Source organism: Sorghum bicolor, chromosome 1, assembly GCF_000003195.3.
Source record: "Sorghum bicolor cultivar BTx623 chromosome 1, Sorghum_bicolor_NCBIv3, whole genome shotgun sequence".
NCBI classification, from domain to species: Eukaryota; Viridiplantae; Streptophyta; class Magnoliopsida; order Poales; family Poaceae; genus Sorghum; species Sorghum bicolor.
This window is the reverse complement of record NC_012870.2, coordinates 38,159,578-38,181,696: the sequence shown is the minus strand read 5'-3', so window position 1 is coordinate 38,181,696 and position 22,119 is coordinate 38,159,578. Positions and strand designations below refer to the sequence as shown.

General features: G+C 54.6%; 1 protein-coding gene across 1 annotated transcript; it reads left to right on the top strand.

Moving 5' to 3' along the window:
* On the top strand, positions 46-22,049 carry LOC8155292 (deoxyribodipyrimidine photo-lyase). Its single transcript, XM_021465587.1, is given in 10 exon segments — positions 46-623; positions 711-907; positions 1,000-1,240; positions 1,415-1,572; positions 1,685-1,721; positions 1,827-1,885; positions 2,508-2,589; positions 20,876-20,947; positions 21,597-21,734; positions 21,737-22,049. Coding segments are annotated over 10 exon segments (1,482 nt in total). The 5' UTR covers positions 46-158; the 3' UTR covers positions 21,770-22,049.

Genomic DNA, 22,119 nt, shown 5'->3' with positions numbered 1-22,119 from the left:
ACTTGCCAGAGCCAGACATTGGTCTATATTCACCGCCAGGCACCAATCTCCTTCCATTGAACCACCGTCGCATAAAGCGCCTCCACCGTTCCAACACCCAAACGACGCGTACATTCCTGCCTTCCCCTCCTACGCGCCGACGCTGTCCCACCGCCGAGATGCCGCCGGCGAGCCCAAACCTGGTCCACCCGTCCCGCGTGCGGATCCTCCACCCGGGCGGAGGCCATATGCCCGGACCGGTGGTGTACTGGATGCTGCGGGACCAGCGTCTCGCGGACAACTGGGCCCTCCTTCACGCGGCCGAACTCGCCGCTGCGTCCGCCCCCGCGGCGCCGCTCGCCATCGCCTTCACGCTATTCCCACGGCCCTTCCTCCTAGGCGCGCATCTCCGCCAGCTAGGTTTCCTCCTCCGCGGGCTCCGCCGCCTCGCCGCCGATGCGCACGCCCGCGGCCTCCCGTTCTTTCTCCTCGAGGGAGGGCCTGCGGAGGTGCCGGCGCTGGTGCGCCGGCTCGGGGCTTCGGCGCTCGTCACCGACTTCTCTCCGCTGCGGCCGGTGCGGGAGGCATTCGACGCCGTCGTCCATGAGCTGCTGCGTGACGCCGCCGATATGGCCGTCCACCAGGTCACTACACTGGGATTCCGACAAAGTTTGAATCCTTCGAGTTGAATTGAGCGGAGCGCATTGGTTTGAGTGCTAGTGTTCACGCAGGTGGACGCACACAACGTAGTGCCTGTCTGGGTGGCGACAGGGAAGCTGGAGTACTCGGCCAAGACCTTTAGAAGCAAGGTGAGCAAGGTGATGGACGAGTACCTGGTGGAGTACCCTGAGTTGCCGGGGTGGACACCTTGGTGCATGGAGCAGCCGAAGGATGTTGACTGGGATGCACTGATCAATAGCATCTTCAGGTGTTCATATATTGAATTGGTTGACAATTTTGTGTGGGATGTAAATATAGCATTGTTAGTGAGGGCTAAATGATTCTATACCTTGGGAACAGTGAGGCTGAGAATGTGCCGGAGATTGACTGGTGCGAGCCCGGGGAGGCCGCAGCAATGGAGGTGCTTCTTGGGAATAATGATGGGTTCTTGACAAAGAGGATTAAGAGCTATGACACAGGCCGGAATGATCCTACAAAGCCACATGCATTGTCGTGCCTTTCACCATACTTACATTTTGGGCACATTTCTGCACAAAGGTGTGCTATGGAGGCAAAAAAACGCCGTCATCTTAGTCCAAAGGTACACTTGCTTATTTCATGTTACTCTCCTAAATAAAAGATTATTAAGAGCCATATTAAATGGTCAATTATATCTTTCTACCAGCCGAACAGCAAACCTTAACATTAGCATTAAAGATTGAATCCATCTGTCGAACAGTGAACTAATACATTACAAAGTACCGTGCCTTTACAGTCAGTGGATGCGTTCTTGGAGGAGCTGATAATAAGGAGGGAACTAGCTGACAATTTCTGCTATTACCAGCCTAATTATGATTCACTGGCTGGTGCATGGGAGTGGGCTAGAAAGACGTTAATGGATCACGCTGGTGATAAAAGAGAGCATATCTATACGTGAGTTTGTTGATGTACTAATTACATTTATCTGCCTGCTTGGCATGACTAAGGCGAAAGGCTCATGCTCGATATGGCTATTTGTTAACTAGCATTCTATTTTGGCTAACAGGAGGGAGCAGCTCGAAAATGCCAAAACATCTGACCCTGTTTGTATTAGCATATTAATCCTTGTACTCTACTGAGTTTATTGAATTCATTTTGATCTACTTCCTAACTGGACTATGTGTCCTTCATTTTCCAACCTTTATCAGCTATGGAATGCATCTCAATTGGAGATGGTGCACCATGGGAAAATGCATGGATTTATGCGGTAACATAATCCATACCTATATTAATATATCATGAGTTTAGCCCATTTATGTGTTGTTTGTCTACTTTTGTGATGATAGGATAGTGTTGGAATTGCCTGATTGTCATTCCACATTGCTGGTCGAATAAAGAATTGAGCATCATTTGGGCTTTGTTTATCTACTTCGTAACAGAATTAGTGCATAACGCAGTCAAATATTCATGCCCTGGCCTCCATCAGCCCATAGTCTTTACATACTTGTTGACAATTGCTTGTTTTAAGTCTTCTCATGTACAGTACAAAGACATTCATATTCTGAGTAGACATGGATTTCTGTTCCTATTTGAACAATGTAGTCTTTCAATTATATTTCACGGAAGTGTGAGTTAGCACAGCACGATCTTTGTAATATTTTGTTTATATGAAGTATTTTTCCAAGATCCCACCGATATGGGTGGAGACTACTAACCTTTTTTTTTGAGCTCGAGTACTAACCTTTTGTATATTCTTGATAAGAGAAACCAATCCAAATTGATTTTTGCCACTTTCCCCCCCAAGAAAGCATTGTATTCTGATATTTATTTCTGCATTCATATGCTCTTTATAAGAGATTACTTTGTGTTGATACAATAGTTTTCTGCAGAATGTATTGGGCCAAAAAGATTCTAGAATGGACTAGTGGACCTGAAGAAGCACTTTCGATAGCAATATATTTGAACGACAAGGTAAATTTAGAAGAATGTTTGAGATGCATTGTAGAGTTGTACTAGTATTTTTTATCATGTTGATGGAAAATTTGTCTTTATATTCACCAAATGTAAGAAAAATTGGGGGAAACAGAAACTACCTGTACTTTTGTGTTGGGTTGTTATGACCGGCATCCAATATGCTAGGAGGCGGGCCAGTAGTGGCTAAGATTAGGCGCAGGGACAGGGGCTGACAGCCCATATTTATTTCCCATATTTATTCTTAAAAGTTATTTCCTTAATTGGTAGATCAAATAGTTATATATATGAGTTGTAATCGTATTGGACAGATTAAGCAAGAGTATTATTTACTCGGCTTCTTTTAGGGAGCTGGGAGTTTCCCTGCAAAACCCTAGCCGTCGCCCCTTCCCTCTTCCTCTCCTCCACGCGACCACGGCACCTCGCCGCCGCGTGACGTTCAAGCCTCGCCCACCGATCTCTCACCACTACAACCTCCGTTCGTCAAGGCACAGAGAGCTGCTGCCTACCAATTTGGTATCAGAGATCTCTGGTTCGATGTCGCTTCCTCCGTCTTCTTCGTCTCCACCAGCAAGTGCCCCGCCCACCTCTGCTCCGCCGCCGTCCACATCAGCGCCGCTGCCGTCCTCCTCCTCTTCTGCCATGATTCCCTCGACGCAGCTGCTGCAGGGCTTCAGTGAAGGGGCCCTCGCTGCGGGCGCAGCGCCGTCGTGACCAGGGGTCATCCTCACGCCGGAGGAGGTCACGCAGGCGATCTTCGAACTGGGCCGCGGGATGGCCGAGCTGCGCGCCTTCCTGGGCGCATCCACCTATGTTCAGCCGGCGCCACCGCCCCAGCAGCACCACCTACCGCCGCCGCCGCCGCCGCCGTCCTCTACACTCGGGTCATCCACGGGGGCGCCCCAGTTCGGCATGCCGCCGGATTCATCCGTACAACGGCCGTCGGGCGGGGTGCCGATCACCCAGATTCAATTCCCGCCCTCTCCGTCCGAGCTTCCACCGTGGCTGTCCCAGTCGCAGCCGATCTACACGTCCTCTCCGACGCAGCCTTGGCTGCCCCCCCCGCCCTTGGCGAGCTTGGGGCCCGGCCATGGGGGTGTCCCCGCGCCGGGGGTGCTCTACGGTGGTGCCAGCGGGCCGCTTTTCCACGGCACCCAGCTCCAGTCGCCCCTCCCCTACTCAGCCGCCGCCGCCGGGGGGTACAGAGGGGGTCCGTTCTACGGTGGCGCTCCCAACCATGGTGGCACGTACAGAGGCCACGGCGGTCCGCCACCGTTCGGCACGTCCGACGGCCAGGGCGGCCAACCGCCCTTCGGCTATGATCCCCAGGTCAAGTTCTACAAGTTGGAATTCCCGACGTACGATGGCACCGTCGACCCACTGAACTGGCTCAATCAGTGCGACCAGTTCTTCCGCGTACAGCGCACGCCGGCGTCCAACCGTACCTGGCTGGCGTCCTACCATCTTCGAGGGGGCGCGCAGACCTTGTACTATGCCTTGGAGCAAGACGAGGGCATGCCGCCGTGGGAGCGTTTCCGCGATTTATGTCGCCTTCGCTTTGGTCCGCCGCTGCATGGCAGTCGGCTGGCTGAGCTCGGGCGGCTGCCTTTCGCCACCTCTGTCCAAGAGTTCGCCGATCGGTTTCAGGCTCTCGCCTGCCATGCACCGGACGTCTCAACACGTCAGCGGGCTGAGCTCTTTGTCGGCGGCCTTCCGGAGTATATCCGGGTGGATGTTGAGATGCACCACCCGCAGGACCTGCAGGCAGCAATATACTACGCACGTGCCTTCGAGCGACGGGCGGCTGCGACCCCTCCGGCGCCCCCTGCCCGCCCGACCAGCGCAGCGGCCGGGCCTTCCAGCAGCACGTGCGCCAGGAGCAGGGCCGGCTGCCGTTCCCCCAGCAGCAGGTGCAGGCGCCCCAGGCGGGCGCGCGTTCCGACGCCTAACATCGGCAGAGCAGCAAGAACGTCGCCGCCAGGGGCTCTGCTACAACTGCGATGAACTCTACACCTCGGGCCATGTGTGCCAGCGCCTTCTCTACCTGGCAGCCGACGACTACATTGAGGAAGCCGTGCAGCCACAGGGAGATGTGGCCGCGCCAGCTCTGCAGGAGGCCGCCGCCCCGGAAGAAGAGGTTGCTAACGTCCTGGCAGTCTCCCTCCATGCTTTTGCAGGTATTCGGACGACGAACACCATGTTGCTGCCAGTGCTGATCAAAGGGGAGTGCGTGCTGGCGTTGCTCGACACGGGCTCCACCCACAATTTCCTCAGTGGAGCGATTATGGAGCGCCTTGGCTTGGTCCCAGATGGCGGGGACCAACTGCGCGTCACGGTGGCCAATGGGGACAAACTACGCTGCGCCGGCATCGCCCGGAACGTCCCCATCTCCATCGAGGGCGAGACTTTCGCCATCACATGCGCCGACATCGACTTGGGCTGTTTCGACTTCATCCTCGGCTACGACTTCCTGCGCACGCTCGGCCCCATCACGTGGGACTTGGAGGCCAAGACCATGGCGTTCTGGCGTGGCGGATGTGGGATCCAATGGAAGGGCGTGGGCGGGGCTGACACCCCTGCGCCCTCCCAGCAGGCCACGACGGCTGCTCTAGCCGCCCAGCAGCCCCTGCTGGACACCCTCCTTGAGCAGCACGCAGCCATCTTCGAGGAGCCGCGCGGACTTCCCCCGGCGAGGCCGTACGACCACCGCATCCACCTGCTGCCGGACACGCCGCCGGTCGCCGTTCGACCATATCGATACCCCCAGCTGCAGAAGGACGAGCTGGAGCGCCAGTGCGAGGCCATGCTCGCCCAGGGCATCATCCGGCCAAGCACTTCACCGTTCTCCACACCGGTGTTGTTGGTCCGTAAGGCGGACGCGTCGTGGCGGTTCTGCATCGACTACCGTGCCCTCAACGCCAAGACGTCCAAGGACAAATTCCCGATTCCGGTGGTGGACGAGCTCCTCGACGAGCTCCATGGGGCGCGTTTCTTCACTAAGCTCGACTTGCGGTCGGGCTACCACCACGACTTGCGGTCGGGCTACCACCAGGTGCGGATGCACCTCGATGACGTCGCCAAGACGGCCTTCCGCACGCACCATGGCCACTACGAGTTCCTGGTCATGCCGTTCGGGCTCTCCAACGCGCCGGCAACGTTTCAGGCGCTGATGAACGACGTGTTGCGCTTCTACTTGCGGAGGTTCGTGCTGGTTTTCTTTGACGACATTCTCATCTACAGCTCGTCATGGGCGGAGCACCTGCAGCACATCGCCATCGTCCTCAACGAGCTTCGGGCGCACCACCTCCACCTTAAGCGCTCGAAGTGTTCGTTCGGGGCGACGTCAGTGGCCTACTTGGGCCACGTCATCTCAGCTGGTGGCGTCGCCATGGACGCCGACAAGGTGGCTGCCGTCGCGGCATGGCCATCCCCACGATCGGCCAGGGGGCTGCGTGGCTTCCTGGGCTTGGCGGGCTACTACCGGAAGTTTATCCAGGAGTTCGGGCTCATTGCGGCCCCCCTGACGTGTCTCTTGCGGCGAGACGTGTTCGACTGGGACACAGAGGCTGAGGAGGCCTTCCAGGCACTGAAGCGCGCCCTCACCACCGGGCCTGTGCTCCAGATGCCTGACTTCGACAAGCTGTTCATGGTGGACTGCGACGCGTCGGGTGTTGGGTTCGGTGCAGTACTTCACCAAGGCGCCGGACCTCTCGCTTTCTTCAGCCGTCCGTTCGCAGCTCGCCATCTCAAGCTCGCAGCTTACGAACGCGAGCTCATCGGTTTGGTGCAAGCTGTGCGCCATTGGCGGCCGTACCTTTGGGGACGGCACTTTCTTATTCGCACTGACCATTACAGTTTAAAGTTTCTCTTAGATCAGCGCTTGTCCACGGTGCCTCAGCATCAGTGGATTAGCAAGCTCTTCGGCTTCGACTTCACGGTGGAGTACCGTCCTGGCCGCCTCAACACGGTGGCCGACGCCTTGTCTCGCCGCGACACAGAGCAGGAGGCTCCAAGTCAGGATGGTGCGGCCGTGTGTGCTCTCTCGGGCCCTTCGTTCGCCTTCCTCGACGACGTGCGCAGAGCCACCAGGGAGGCCGCGGACGCCTAGCGCCTGCTCCAGCAGCTGGCCGATGGGGCGCTGGCTGCTCCCTGGCGTCTTGACAGTGGCCTGCTGCTACATGGCAGCAGGATCTTCGTTCCGGACCACGCTGATCGCGCCACCAGGCGTTGCTGCTGGCCCATTTGGCCGGCCATGAAGGCGTGCAAAAGACGCTCCACCGCCTGCGTACTGATTTCTACATCCCGGGCGACCGTGCGCTGGTCCAGGACTGGGTGCTCCGCTGCAGCACCTGTCAGCGCAACAAGACAGCACCTGACATTACAGCCCGCTGGCCTACTGCAGCCGCTGGAGGTGCCCTCGCAGGTATGGGCGGACATCTCGATGGACTTCGTCGAGGGGCTGCCCAAGGTGGGCGGCAAGTCCGTCATTCTCACGGTCGTTGACCGCTTCTCCAAGTACGCGCACTTCATCGCGCTCGGCCACCCCTACACCGCCGCATCCGTCGCCCGTGCCTTCTTCGACGGCATTGTTCGGCTACACGGTTCCCCTCCTCCATCGTCAGTGACAGGGACCGGTGTTTACCGGGCATGTTTGGCGCGACCTCTTCCGATGCGCAGGCATCAAGCTGCGCATGAGCACAGCGTTCCACCCTCAGACGGACGGCCAGTCCGAGGTGGTTAACAAGGTGATTGCCATGTACCTTCGTTGTGTCACAGGTGACCGGCCGCGCGCATGGGTGGATTGGCTGCCGTGGGTCGAGTATTGCTACAACACTTCGTTCCACACGGCGTTGCGCGCTACACCATTCGAGGTGGTCTACGGCAGGCCCCCACCGCCTATCCTACCGTACCAGCCCGGATCCACTCGCTCCGAGGCTGCCGCAGCGCTTCTTCGGGACCGGGATCTGATCTTGGCTGAGGTGCGTCAGCGCCTTCTCCAAGCTCAGGCGCTGTCCAAACGGTACTACGACGCTGGGCATCGCGACGTGGAATTTGCAGTCAGGGATTGGGTCTATCTACGCCTGCTCCTCGGCGCAACGTGGAATTTGCTGGGCGCGGCGCAAGCTCGGTCCCAAGTTCGCCGGTCCGTTCCGTGTTGTGGAACGCATCGGTGCGGTGGCCTACCGTCTACAGCTCCCGGAGGGCGCACGACTTCATGACGTCTTCCACGTGGGGCTGCTCAAGCCCCACCGCGGCGACCCCCCTGCAGCAGTCGGCGTGCTGCCCCCTGTCCTGGATGGCAGGCATCTGTCCACTCCCGAGCGCATCCTGCAAGCTCAGCAGCGGCGCGGTGAGTGGCATCTGCTGGTCAAATGGCACGGCCTTACCGACGACGAAGCTACTTGGGAGTCCCTTCCGGAGTTCCGCGAGCAGTTCCCCGACTTCCAGCTCGAGGACGAGCTGTTTGTGCAGGCGGGGAGAGATGTTATGACCGGCATCCAATATGCCAGGAGGCGGGCCAGTAGTGGCTAAGATTAGGCGCAGGGATAGGGGCTGACAGCCCATATTTATTTCCCATATTTATTCTTAAAAGTTATTTCCTTAATTGGTAGATCAAATAGTTATATATATGAGTTGTAATCGTATTGGACAGATTAAACAAGAGTATTATTTACTCGGCTTCCTTTAGGGAGCCGGGAGTTTCCCTGCAAAACCCTAGCCATCGCCCCTTCCCTCTTCCTCTCCTCCACGCGACCACGGCACCTCGCCGCCGCGTGACGTTCAAGCCTCGCCCACCGATCTCTCACCACTACAACCTCCGTTCGTCAAGGCACAGAGAGCTGCTGCCTACCATGGGTTCTATAAATTACTATTAACATTGTACTGCAAATAACAAAATGTGTATTCTGATCGTCCGATTAATCGTGATTAATCGTCCTTATCGGTACTTAGCACTCGATTAGGGCCTCCGATTCGATCAGAACGATCAGAAACCTGATCGTCCGATTAATCGTCCGATCAGGCCTCTTGGCTGATCAGAGCTAAATTGGCAGATGGGCTGCTTTTGGCTTGGGCTATATTTATTTGGGCCAAGCCCATTAGAGTTTCTCTTATATACCTCACCCCCACTCTCTCTTTCCTCTGTCCTCACTCCCAACTCCAGCCTTCAGCTGCTGAGCTTGCTTCTTGTGCATCTACTGAGCTGCTGAGCCTCCTCCCTCCCTTCCAGTTCCAATCCAAGCAGCCAGTTGCTGCTTCCTCCTCCCTCTTCCCTGTTGTCTGCTTCCTCCTCCCTCTTCCCTACTGCACTATATACATATATGATATGTAGTCCTGCTATATGTTGGATGATTATATGGACGATTAGTTCGATCAGAGGTCGATTAATCGTCCTGATCGGTACCGGACCAATTAGAAACGATAAGCTGATCAGAAAACATTGTGTGTTATTCTATTATTTCCTATGTGACAGTAACATCCACTTTCTCACCAACTATAAAGTACACTTTCAGGCTTTCAGCTGTGAGCTTAGGATCCAGTAGTTTGAGATTTTACTGTTTCTGTGTGCTTCTGATTCCTGAAGCTGTTTTTGTCTAAATTTTGTACTTTTGTCCCTCTAGTAGAGTTTATGATTTTAGCAGGCCAAAAGCACCAAATAATTATAGGCTTGAATGTGGTTAAGAATAGGTGTTTGTAGTACTATTTTTTATGCTAGGAGAAAAGACAACAGTTTACAGTTCTAGCTGTTAGGCCAGTCTCAATGCATAGTTTCATGGCACAGTTACCAAGACTATAAACTAGGTAACCGAGCCAGATGAGTTTCATGGGGATGAAACTCTTCTCTCATCTGATGAAACTCCTTCATTTAATGACCTTGCCAAGTGAGCAATTTTGCTTATGTAACACCCTATTTAATGTGCATGACACTCTCATGAAACATGCATTGAGACTGGCCTTAGCGTATTCACTATGTACTGGTGGTAGTTGGGTATTAGTGGCTTAAATGCCTTTACTGCTCAGTGGCTTTAATGCCTTTACTGCTTAGTGGCTTAATGCCTGGTTGCTCAACGGCTGGAAGCCTTGGGCCTTGCCCTGGCCAACGCATGGGAACTCCCCCTGGCTGTCGGCAGGCCTCCTCCCCTCTTTACTACTGTTCTGAACTCTCTCCTCTATATATATGTAATCCTGTCCTCTGGACTTTACCAATGAATAATATAGCTAGTTCATCCTCTATCATGATATCACGACTCTTAAGATCCTGCAGTCTCCTTCCGCTCCCTCTCTCCCTATCTCCATGGCCCCTGAGCCACAGCCTCCCTCTGATGCTGCCACCCTCACCGCCTAGGCTGAGCACGAGCAGGCCGTCACTCGCCAGCGTGCAGACGCCGCCGCCGCCCACCAACACGCAACGGATGCTGCTGCAGCTAGCGGGCAGGCCGCCCTGGAGACGGCCGCCATGGCTGCTACCAATGCTGCCGCTGCAGCACTGTGTCCAAGCCGCTCTCGCGGCCCTGGAGGACGAGCGCGCTGCGGCCGCGGCCCTCGAACGTGAGGCTGCCGTGGCTTGGGACCGTGCTGCCCTGCCAGCCCTTGAAGACGACGGCTCCAACCTCAGCGACGAGGACACTCCTCTCCACAATGAAGCTGGCCTTGTTGCCCGCCTCCACGCTCAGGCTGCGGGTGTCCAGAACATCCGCTCTCTCGTGCCAGTTGTCCTCGATTTCCTGTCCCCCCACTACAACCGATGGCGCGACTTAGTGCTGCTCACTCTTGAGCGGTACGCCCTCGCCGACCATGTCCTCTCCACCGCACCCCGCCCTGCCCGTCCTTCTTGGCAGCGGATGGACTGCGTTGTGCTGTCTTGGCTGTTTGGCACCCTCACTGTCGAACTTCAGGACACTGTTCGCGAACGCGGCGGCTCAGCATGTGACGCTTGGGTTGGCATTGAGGAACAATTCTTGGGCAACCGTGAAACTCGCGCTCTCTACCTCGACGTAGAGTTCCACGCGTTCGTCCAAGGTGACTTGCCCATCCGCGACTACTGCCGCAAGATGAAAGGTATGGCAGATGCTCTAGGTGATCTTGGCGAGGTCATCACTGACCGCACCCTCGTCCTCGATGTCCTTCGTGGTCTCAACGCCAAGTATGACCACATGAAGGCCCTCTTGAAGCGGACCCGTCCGTTCCCGACGTTCAGTGAAGTCCGCAACGATCTCCAACTTGAGGAGCTCACGCTGGACCCCCCTGCGTCCCAGCCACCGACGGCTCTCCTCGCCTCGCAGCCGAAGTCCAGTGCCACCAACACCTCCCAGGTGCTGCAACCTGGCGGCCCCTCCATCCACGGTGCCTCCAATCGGGCTCGTGGCACCGGTCCCAGCCACCATGGTGCTGGTGCCGGTTCTTGTAGCAATGGTGGCAAGCGGCATCGTCGCCGTGGGAACGGCGGCAAAGGTGGCAATGGCAGCCAGGGTGGCTCCCCTTGGCCTTCCTTCTACAACCCCTGGACGGGCTCCTTCACCGTGTGGCCCACTCGTGGCCAGCAGCAGCAGCAGCCCCCATGGTCCTCCTCCAGACGGGCGCTCTGGTCACCCTGCACCTCACCAGGCATTCATGGCAGCATCCAATCCCTACGGCGTCCCTCCACCACCGGGATTTCCACCCATGCTGACTGCCCCGGTTTTTTCCATGAACCAGCAGCAGTACCATCAGCAGCAGCCGCAGCAGCAGGTGTACCAGGCACCTTCCCAGTCTCCGTGGACAGGTTCCTGGGATCTGCTGTCTCTGGCCAACTCCTTCAACACCATGAGCCTCACTCCACCTGCTGTCACTGACTGGGTCATGGATTCCGGTGCCTCAAATCATATGACGCCTGATGCCGGTAATATTTCTCTTTTCCGACCACCCCACTTTACTTGTCATTCCTCCATTGTTGTTGGAAACGGTTCCACTCTTCCTGTGACAGCTACTGGTGATGCTGTTCTTCCAGGAACCTTTCGTCTTAATAATGTTCTTGTTGCTCCCAATATTATTAAGAACCTCATTCCTGTTCGTCAGTTCACTACCGATAACAACTGTTCTGTTGAGTTTGATCCCTTTGGTCTCTCTGTGAAGGATCTTCATTCCAGGAACGAGATCATCAGGTGCAATAGCTCCGGACCCCTTTACTCCTTGATCCAGCCAACGCCTTCCTCCTCTTCATGTGCCCTCATCGCTGCTGCTCCAGCTACTGTTTGGCATCGTCGTCTTGGGCATCGTGGCCATGAGCGCTCTTCAAACTATCTAGTGTTTCTGCTATTTCATGTACTCGTCACTCTAGTGGTGATCAACTATGTCATGCTTGTCAACTTAGTCGCCATATTCGCTTACCATTTGGCAACTCTTCATCTCGTGCTCTCAAGAATTTCGATTTAATTCACTGTGATCTATGGACCTCTCCTATTCATAGTGTGTCTGGGTATAAATATTATCTTGTTATTCTTGATGATCATTCTCATTTTCTCTGGACTTTCCCTTTGCGGCTCAAGTCTGAGACTTTCCACTTTGGCAAATTTCTTTTCCTATGTAAGGACTCAAATTTGGTTGCACCATCAAAAGCGTCCAGTGTGATAATGGACGTGAATTTGATAATTCTTCTATTCGCTCTTTCTTCCTCACTCATGGCGTTCTTCTAAGAATGTCATGTCCGTACACCTCCTCCCAAAATGGCAAGGCCGAACGCATTCTTCGCTCCATTAACAATATCGTTCGTTCCCTTCTCTTCCAAGCTTCCTTGCCTGTTTCCTACTGGGTTGAAGGCCTTCACACTGCCACTTACTAAACCGCCTTCCCACCAAAACTCTGAAGTTTGCCACTCCTCACTTTGCCCTGTTTGGCTCTCATCCCTCCTACTCTCATCTTCGGGTCTTTGGCTGTGCTTGTTATCCTAACATGTCTGCCACTGCCCCTCACAAACTTTCCCCTCGTTCCACTCTTTGTGTTTTCCTGAGATACTCTTCCAATCATAAGGGATTTCGATGTCTCGACCTCTCCTCCAACCGCATCATCATCTCTCGTCATGTCACCTTTGACGAGACAAAGTTTCCCTTTGCCACGACATCGTCTCCTCCTGCCACTAATGATTTTGATTTTTTGGTTGATGAGTTTGAGCCTCCAGTGAGCCTCCATGGCCTCCCTGCTGGCTCCTCCCTTTCAGGTACTCCTGGTGGAATCACTCCTCCTGGCCCACTTGGCGTCAAGTCACCTGCTGCTGGAACTCCTATTCCACCAGTGCTGGCTGCGCCCCTGGCCATGGACAGCCCCTGCCAGCCTCCTCCCGCGCCATGCGCGGTGTTGGCTCCCTTGTTGGAGAGTCATGGCGCCCCTCCTGCTCCTCCAGCTCCACAGGCGCCCCCTGCGCGCACCATCACTCATATCTACACCCGGCGTCACCCAGCCCGTGTTCCTGTCAGCTCTCCAGCACGTCCATCTGTTCAAGCTGCTGCAAATTCTGGGCTGACACAGGGTACTTCCGCTGCTGCAGATTCTGAGCTGTCACAGGTTGCTCCGGGTGCTGCAAATTCAGGGCTGTCACATGGTCCCTCGATCACTGCTGCTTCTGCTACACTGCCCCAAGGCGCTGTCCCAGTTCCTCAAGTGGTGAACCATCACTCCATGACCACCAGAGGGAAACTTGGCTTCCGTCAACCAGCTGTCTATCATGCAGTAGCCATCTCTCCCATTCCGAAGACATATCGAAGTGCTCTTGCTGATCCCAACTGGCGAACTGCAATGGAAGAGGAGTATGCTGCTCTTCTGTCCAACAACACGTGGGATCTTGTTCCCCGACTGTCTGGTGTGAATGTGGTAACCGGCAAGTGGATTTTTCGTCAAAAGTTCAATGCTGATGGCTCCTTTGATCGGGACAAGGCCCGTTGGGTTCTCCGTGGCTTTACCCAACGTCCAGGTGTTGACTATGATGAGATTTTTAGTCCTGTGGTAAAACCAGCAACAGTTCGCACAGTACTCTCTTTGGCTCTCTCACAGCAGTGGTTTATTCATCAACTAGATGTGAAAAATGTTTTCCTCCATGGGACCCTCTCCGAGACTGTTTATTGCTGCCAACCCACTGGATTTGCTGACACTGCACTTTCTGACCATGTTTGCCGCCTGAACAAATCTCTGTATGGTCTGAAGCATGCCCCTCGAGCTTGGTACAGTCGGTTTGCCACCTACCTCTTGTCTCTCGGATTTGTTGAAGCCAAGTCCGACACTTCTTTGTTCATCTACCACCGAGGCACTGAGATTGTTTATTTGCTGCTCTATGTTGATGACATTGTCCTGACGGCCTCCAATGCCTCTCTTCTTCGCCGCACAATCACTGCCTTGCAACAAGAATTCTCCATGAAAGACCTTGGTCCTTTGCATCACTTTCTAGGAATTTCAGTAAAGCAGCACTCAGGTGGTCTCTTCTTATCACAGCAGCAGTACACCATGGACATACTCAAAAGGGCTGGTATGACGGATTGCAAACCATGTAGCACACCAGTTGACACTCATGCCAAAGTTTCTGCTACTGATGGTACCCCTGTCACTGATCCTACACACTATCGCAGTCTTACTGGAGCTCCAGTATCTTACTTTTACCCAGCCAGACATTGCTTATGCCGTTCAACAAGTGTGCCTTCACATGCATGATCCTCGAGAACATCACTTGGCTGCTGTTAAGAGGATTCTTCGGTATCTTCAAGGAACTATCAGTCATGGTCTCCACCTTCAGCCCTCTACTCCTTCAGAACTAGTGGTCTATACTGATGCTGATTGGGCTGGGTGTCCTGACACTCGTCGCTCTACTTCGGGCTATGCTGTGTTTCTTGGCACCAATCTGATTTCTTGGTCTTCCAAACGACAAAACACAGTCTCCTGTTCAAGTGCTAAAGCGGAATACCGGGCTGTGGCAAATGGAGTTGCTGAAACCTGTTGGCTCCGCCAACTTCTACCGGAACTGCATGCTCCGTTGCCTCGGAGCACATTGGTCTACTGTGACAACGTCAGTGCAGTTTATTTGTCCACCAATCCAGTTCAACACCAACGCACGAAGCACGTTGAGATCGATCTACATTTCGTCCGTGAGCGGGTTGCCATTGGTGATGTTCGAGTTCTCCATGTTCCCACCACCTCTCAGTTTGTTGACATCTTCACCAAGGGCCTTCCGACCTCTGTGTTTCAAGAATTTCGCTCCAGTCTTCATATCCGCGAAGCTCCAGATTCGACTGCGGGGGGGGGGGGGGGGGGGGGGGGGGGGGGGGTTAGCGTATTCACTATGTACTGGTGGTAGTTGGGTATTAGTGGCTTAAATGCCTTTACTGCTCAGTGGCTTTAATGCCTTTACTGCTTAGTGGCTTAATGCCTGGTTGCTCTAACGGCTGGAAGCCTTGGGCCTTGCCCTGGCAAACGCATGGGAACTCCCCCTGGCTGTCGGCCAGGCCTCCTCCCCTCTTTACTAATGTTCTGAACTCTCTCCTCTATATATATGTAATCCTGTCCTCTGGACTTTACCAATGAATAATATAGCTAGTTCATCCTCTATCACTAGCAATGAATAGTCACCATACTTTTTGAACTAAAAGGTCCACTTGATCTTCCTCCAATCCTAGTTGCTGTCTATCTACTATTTTAAACATTGTGCCATAATCCTCTTGGGCCAAAAGATGTTAAGATTGCTGTTATGACCGGCGTCTCTTATCAGAGTAAAAAGCCCATTAGTGGCTAATGAAGGCGCTGGCAGTAGACAGGGCTTAAGGCCCAAGTTATTATTATTTCCTAGTTGAGAGATATTTGTTTCCTAATATTAGGGAGAGGAGAGTTATATATACTTGGCTGTAAAGACTTTTGGAATTTAAGCAAGAGCAATCTATTATTGATCGACTTCCTTTAGGGAGCCGGGAGACCTAATTGTGCCCTAATCTCATCTCGCACAGCCACGGCGCCCCGGCGCCGACCTCCTTCCCCTCCGGCAGTTCACCACTACAATCTCAGGCCCCTCGTCAGTAGACCTCGAGGCTCTACCAATCTGGTATCAGAGACCTCAGGACCGATGTCTCAGCCGCCTGTCTCCACCACGCAGCCGCCGGCTACCTCCCAGCCGCCAGTGCTGCCCACCACCACGCAACAGCCGCAGATCATGGCCACCACCACGCAGCCGCCAACGCCTCCTTCCTCAACATCTGGCTTGGTGCTTGCCGGCACGTCTGGGTCCCCATCAGCACCATCAGCGCAGTCCCCCGTCAGGCCCATGACGTCCGAGCAACTGACCATGGCCGTCCTGGACTTGGGGCAGGCAGTGGCCAGTATTCGCTCCTTCCTAGCGGGATCCTATGCGCCGCAGCCGCCCCAATTCCCGCATCCACCGCCACCATCGCTGCCGTACTCACAGCCGCCCGTCTCCAACGCCTACGCATATGGGATGCCCTATGATGGATTGTCCTCCTACTCGCCGGTGTCTGCCCTAGCGTCGCAGGGAGTCCCGATCACTCAGCTCAGGTTTCCTGCGTCCCCCTCGCCGCTCCCGGCTTGGCTTCTCGACTCTTCGGCACCGCTCGTCTATACGTCGGCGACCACGGTCCATGAACCGTTGCCTGCGTCAACATCCAGCGTCATGCATGGTGGCGTCCCTGCATCGGGCACCCTCTGCGGTAGTGTCGACGGGAGCCTCTTCCATGGGGGTATGCTACTGCCGGCATCAGCACCAGCAGGGGGCGCCCCGTACGCTGCTGCCCCCGCGCCCGGGGCGTCCTTCGCCGCTGCACCATCTGCTGCGGGGACAGCAACCTACGAAGCCGCTCTGGAGCCCCCACCGCCAAAGTTCTACAAGCTGGAGTTCATGACCTATGATGGCTCCGTCGATCCCCCGAATTGGCTCAATCACTGTGAGCAATTCTTCTGGGGACAACGCACCTTGGCGTCTGACCGCACCTGGCTCGCCTCCTATCACCTCAGGGGGAAGCACAGACGTGGTACTACGCCCTGGAACAAGATGAAAGCATGCCGCCATGGGAGCGTTTCCGCGACCAATGCCGTCTACGCTTTGGTCCACCGCTGCGGGGTAGTCGCTTGGCCGAGCTGGGTCGGTTACCTTTTCAGTCCACTGTGCAGGAGTTTGCAGGCCGTTTCCAAGCAGTGGCCTGCCATGCCCAAGGGGCGGGCAATGCAGCCCCGGCACGTCCTTTCCGCCGCCTCACACCAGCCGAGTAGGCGGAGCGTCGTTGCCAGGGCCTCTGCTACAACTGTGATGAGCCCTATGTGCGCGGGCACGTGTGCCAGCAGCTGTTCTACCTTGACGTCGACGACTATGTATTGGAGGACGCCGTACCACTCGGCGATGCGGCAGCAGCAGCTGCACTGAGGGAGAAACCAGCCGCCCCGGAGCTACCTAACGCTAATGCTTTTGTCGTCTCGCTCCATGCTGTGGTAGGTATCCGGACAGAGAACACCATGCTACTCCCTGTTTTGGTGAAAGGGGAGCGCTTGCTGGTCTTGCTGCATAATTTCCTCCGGGGCACAACAATGCGCCACCTCGATCTCTCTCCGGCGGGAGGGGAGCAGCTCTGTGTCACTGTCGCCAACGGCGACCGGCTGCCCTGTGAGGGGATTGCCTGTGATGTCCCTATTAGCATCGCGGGTGAGGTCTTCTCCATCACTTGCGTCGCTCTGGACCTCGGCGGCTTTGACCTTATCCTTGGGGTGGACTACCTTAGGACATTGGGTCCCATCCTCTGGGACTTTGGGGCCATGACGATGGCCTTCTCGTGACAAGGCCGGCGCATCCTGTGGAGGGGTGTAGGCGGCTCTGATGGGCCAGCACACGCGGCTGCTGTCACCACCAACATCCAGCAGCCGCTGCTGGACCGTCTTCTCCACCAGCACGCCGCCATCTTCAAGGAGTCACAACGTCTGCCACCAGCCTGGCCGTACGACCACCGGATTCACCTGCTGCCGGGCACGCCGTCGGTGGCGGTCCGGCCATACCGCTATCCCCAGCTGTAGAAGGACGAGCTAGAACGACAGTGCGAGGCCATGTTGACCCAGGGCATCATCCGACCTAGCACTTCACCATTCTCTGCGCCGGTGCTCCTCGTCCGCAAGGCGGACAAGTCGTGACATTTCTGCATCGACTACCGCGCCCTTAACGCCAAGACTTCCAAGGACAAGTTTTCCATCCCGGTGGTGGACGAGCTGCTCGATGAACTTCACAGGGCGCGCTTCTTCACCAAGCTCGACTTGCGTTCGGGCTATCACCAGGTGCGCATGCACCCTGAGGACGTGGCCAAGACGGCGTTCCGCACCCACCACGGCCACTACGAGTTTCTGGTGATGCCGTTCGGTCTCTCCAACGCCCCCGCGATGTTCCAAGCATTGATGAACGACGTCCTGCGCCCATACTTGCTCAGGTTTGTATTTGTGTTTTTCGATGACATTTTGATCTACAGTGCCTCGTGGGCGGAGCATCTTCAGCACATCGCCATCGTCCTCAACGAGCTTCGGGCGCACCAGCTCCACCTTAAGCGCCCGAAGTGCTTGTTCGGGGTAACGTCCGTGGCCTACCTAGGCCATGTCATCTCCGCCGCCGGCGTCGCAATGGATGCTGACAAGGTGGCAGCCGTGGCTGCTTGGCCGGCGCCTCGCTCTCCTTGGGGCCTCCGTGGTTTCCGCGGGCTAGAAGTTCATCCGGGAGTTCGGCCTCATCGCGGCGCCCCTCACACGCCTCCTACGCCGCGACGCTTTCGCCTGGGACGACGATGCATAGGGGGCCTTCCAGATGCCCGACTTCAACAAGCTGTTCATGGTGGACTACGATGCATCCGGCGCGGGGTTTTGTGCCGTCCTACACCAAGGTGCCGGGCCCCTCGCTTTCTTCAACCGACCGTTCGCCGCGCGCCACCTCAAGCTTGCGGCGTACGAACGGGAGCTTATTGGACTGGTGCAGGCCGTACGCCATTGGCGCCCATACTTGTGGGGGCGCCACTTCTTGATCCGCACTGACTACTACAGCTTGAAGTTTCTCTTGGATTAGCGCCTCTCCACCGTTCCGCAACATCAGTGGATCAGCAAGCTGTTTGGCTTCGACTTCACCGTGGAGTACCGCCCAGGCCGCCTTAACACCGAGGCGGATGCTCTTTCCCGCCGCGACGCCGAGTTGGACGCCCTTCAGGAGGGCGGGGGCGCTGTGGTGAGCGCCCTCTCCGGGCCTTCCTTCGTGTTCATCGCCGACATCCGCCAAGCCACGGCGGTTGCTGCTGATGCGCTGCAGCTCCTGGAGCGCCTTGCTGCTGGTGAGCTGCAGGGCCCCTGGCGCCATGAAGATGGGCTGCTCCTGCACGGCCACCGCATCTTTGTTCCTGACCATGGTGATCTGCGACATCAGGCCCTCCTACTGGCACACTCTGCTGGCCACGAGGGGGTACAGAAGACCCTTCACCGACTCTGGGCTGAGTTCTATATACCCGGTGACCGCTCCTTGGTGCAGGATTAGGTGCGCTCATGCAGCACTTGTCAACGCAACAAGACACAAGCCTTGCAGCCGGCAGGACTGCTACAGCCCCTGGATGTTCCGTCTCAGGTGTGGGCCGACATCTCGATTGACTTCATCGAGGGGCTGCCCAAAGTGGGCGGCAAGTCCGTCATCCTCACGGTGGTTGACCGTTTCTCCAAGTATGCGCATTTCATTGCGCTCGGCCAACCCTAAAGGGCTGCCTCCGTCGCGCGCACCTTCTTCGACGGCGTCGTCCGGCTACACGGGTTCCCCTCTTCCATTGTCAGCGACAGGGACCCATGTTCACCGGCCATGTTTGGCGCGACCTCTTCAAGATGGCGGGCGTATCGCTGCGCATGAGCACTACATTCCACCCGCAGACTGACGACCAATCTGAGGTGGTGAATAAGGTGATCGCCATGTATCTTCGTTGTGTCACAGGTGACAGGCCTCGCGCGTGGGTGGACTGGTTGTCGTGGGCGGAGTACTACTACAATACATCCTTCCACATAGCCCTACGCGCCATGCCCTTCGAGGTGGTCTATGGGCGTCCCCCACCGCCCATGCTGCCGTACAGCCCGGGGACGGCCCGTACAGAGACTGCTGATGCCTTTCTACGCAGCCGGGACGAGATGCTGGCTGAGGTGCGCCAACACTTACTCCAGGCGCAGCAACTCTCCAAGAAGTACTACGACGCCGGCCACCGCGACGTTGAGTTCCAAGTCAGTGACTGGGTCTGGCTGAGGCTGTTGCACAGGACTACTCAGTCCCTGGACCCTCGTGCGCAGCGCAAGCTGGGGCCTCGTTATGCTGGTCCCTTTCAGGTGCTGGAGCGCATTGGGCGCGTTGCTTATCGGCTGCAGCTTCCGGAGGGCGCCCGCATCCACGACGTCTTCCATGTCGGGCTGCTCAAACAACATTGTGGCGACCCGACAACTGCTCCAGCCACGCTGCCTCCAGTGGCTGATGGTCGTCTCCTGCCGGAGCCGGAGACAGTGCTGCGTGCCTAGCTTCGTCGGGGCGAGTGGCGCGTGTTGATCAAGTGGCGCGGGCTCTCCACTGGGAGCTGCTTGAGGAGTTTCGCCAGCACTACCCCGACTTCCTGCTCGAGGACGAGCTGTTTGCGCAGGCGGGGCGAGATGTTATGACTGGCGTCTCTTATCAGAGGAAAAAGCCCATTAGTGGCTAATGAAGGTGCCGGCAGTAGACCGGGCTTAAGGCCCAAGTTATTATTATTTCCTAGTTGAGAGAGATTTGTTTCCTAATATTAGGGAGAGGAGAGTTATATATACTTGGCTGTAAAGACTTTTGGAATTTAAGCAAGAGCAATCTATTATTGCTCGGCTTCCATTAGGGAGCCGGGAGACCTAATTGTGCCCTAGCCGCCACCACCCTTCTCTTATCTCGCACAACCACGGCGCCGACCTCCTTCCCCTCCGGCAGTTCACCACTACAATCTCAGGCCCCTCGCCGGTAGACCCCGAGGTTCTACCAATTGCCTCTGACAGTCTGACAAGCAGCAGTGGCTTTGTTAAGTTGGTTATTTATTTTATTTGAGTTTAGATTTAGAATTACTAATTAAGATATGAAATTGTAAGCGGGAAAATAATATTGTGGGACTTGAAAACAGCTAGATGAAGTACCTGTAAATACCTGCTGTCTAGTTCATTTCCCTGGTCAATAGATTTGATTTTGTAATAAGACTTTGCCTTAACGTATTCATTCAAGTTGGTTCAAAAGTATGTTATGAAATTGTCTAACTTTATCAATATTTTGCAGTATCATATCGATGGCAGGGATCCCAATGGCTATGTTGGTTGCATGTGGTCTATTTGTGGCCTCCATGATCAGGTTGGTGAACTTTGGTGGTTCCCTTCCTGGGGAAGAACTGCAAAATCTTTGTCGATGGTTTTTAACCATAATAGATTATTTCTGCAGTTCCATAATTAAAGGCCTGGGCAAATACCTGATACCCTTTACCCGTACCTTGACCCGAATTACCCGAACCCGAGGTATTTGATCCTAAATTCGGTAGCGATTTTGATTACCCAAAATAGTTTGGGTAATTTGGGTAATATCCCTTGTACCCAAGCTACCCAAACTATCCAAAGATTTGTTTTTGTCTTTGTATTTATTATGTGTCGTTAGTTGAACACTTCAACTTATCACTTTGTTAGAATATAATTCTCTCTATTTAAACAAGTGAGTACAATATATTATTCTGTACAAATTGATGTTGAAATTCTATACAAATTGCTGCTGAAACTATGTATAAATCGCTACTGAAATTTAGTGTAATTTCCTGTTTTCTATAAATTCGGGCATATTGGGTAATACCCGAATCTGAATTTGCGGGTAGTGATTTTTTAGGGCTAATATAGGATAACAGTTTTCATTATCCGAATTACCCGACTCGAAAAAAATCACGTAACCTGAATGCCCAGGCCTTTAGTATCATTCTTAAAGCTTATGAGTTAGTCTATGCTTCTATTTTTTTTAGGGTTGGAAGGAGCGTCCGGTATTTGGAAAGATACGTTATATGAATTATGCTGGTTGCAAGAGAAAATTTGATGTTGATGCTTATATTTCGTATGTTAAAAGTTTGGTTGCTCGGGCAAAGAAGAGGAAAACTGAGGAATATCTGAATCCACGGTCAAAGAATCCAAAGTCTGAGTTGGGTCAGCAGTTGAACATGTCTAAAGCATTGATATAATTTGAATTTGGTGCAGTGGAGTGATGTACTTTTCTTTTGCTGGTAGATGTTAACACGGCAAACTGAAGAATAGACATTGTGCAAGATTGTGCTCTAGATCAGTTTGCATCACTGATATTCGCATTATTTCTGATGATTGAAACTTCATAGCATTATCTAAGAACAGTTTAACTTAAGTGCATGGGTTTATTGTTAATACTGTACTGATTTGAAAACTATGCCAAAATGGAGATTGTTTCAGTTTTGTCCTAAGTCAATCTTATTTAATTTTGACAATTTTTAGGAAAAATATATTAACATCTACAACATG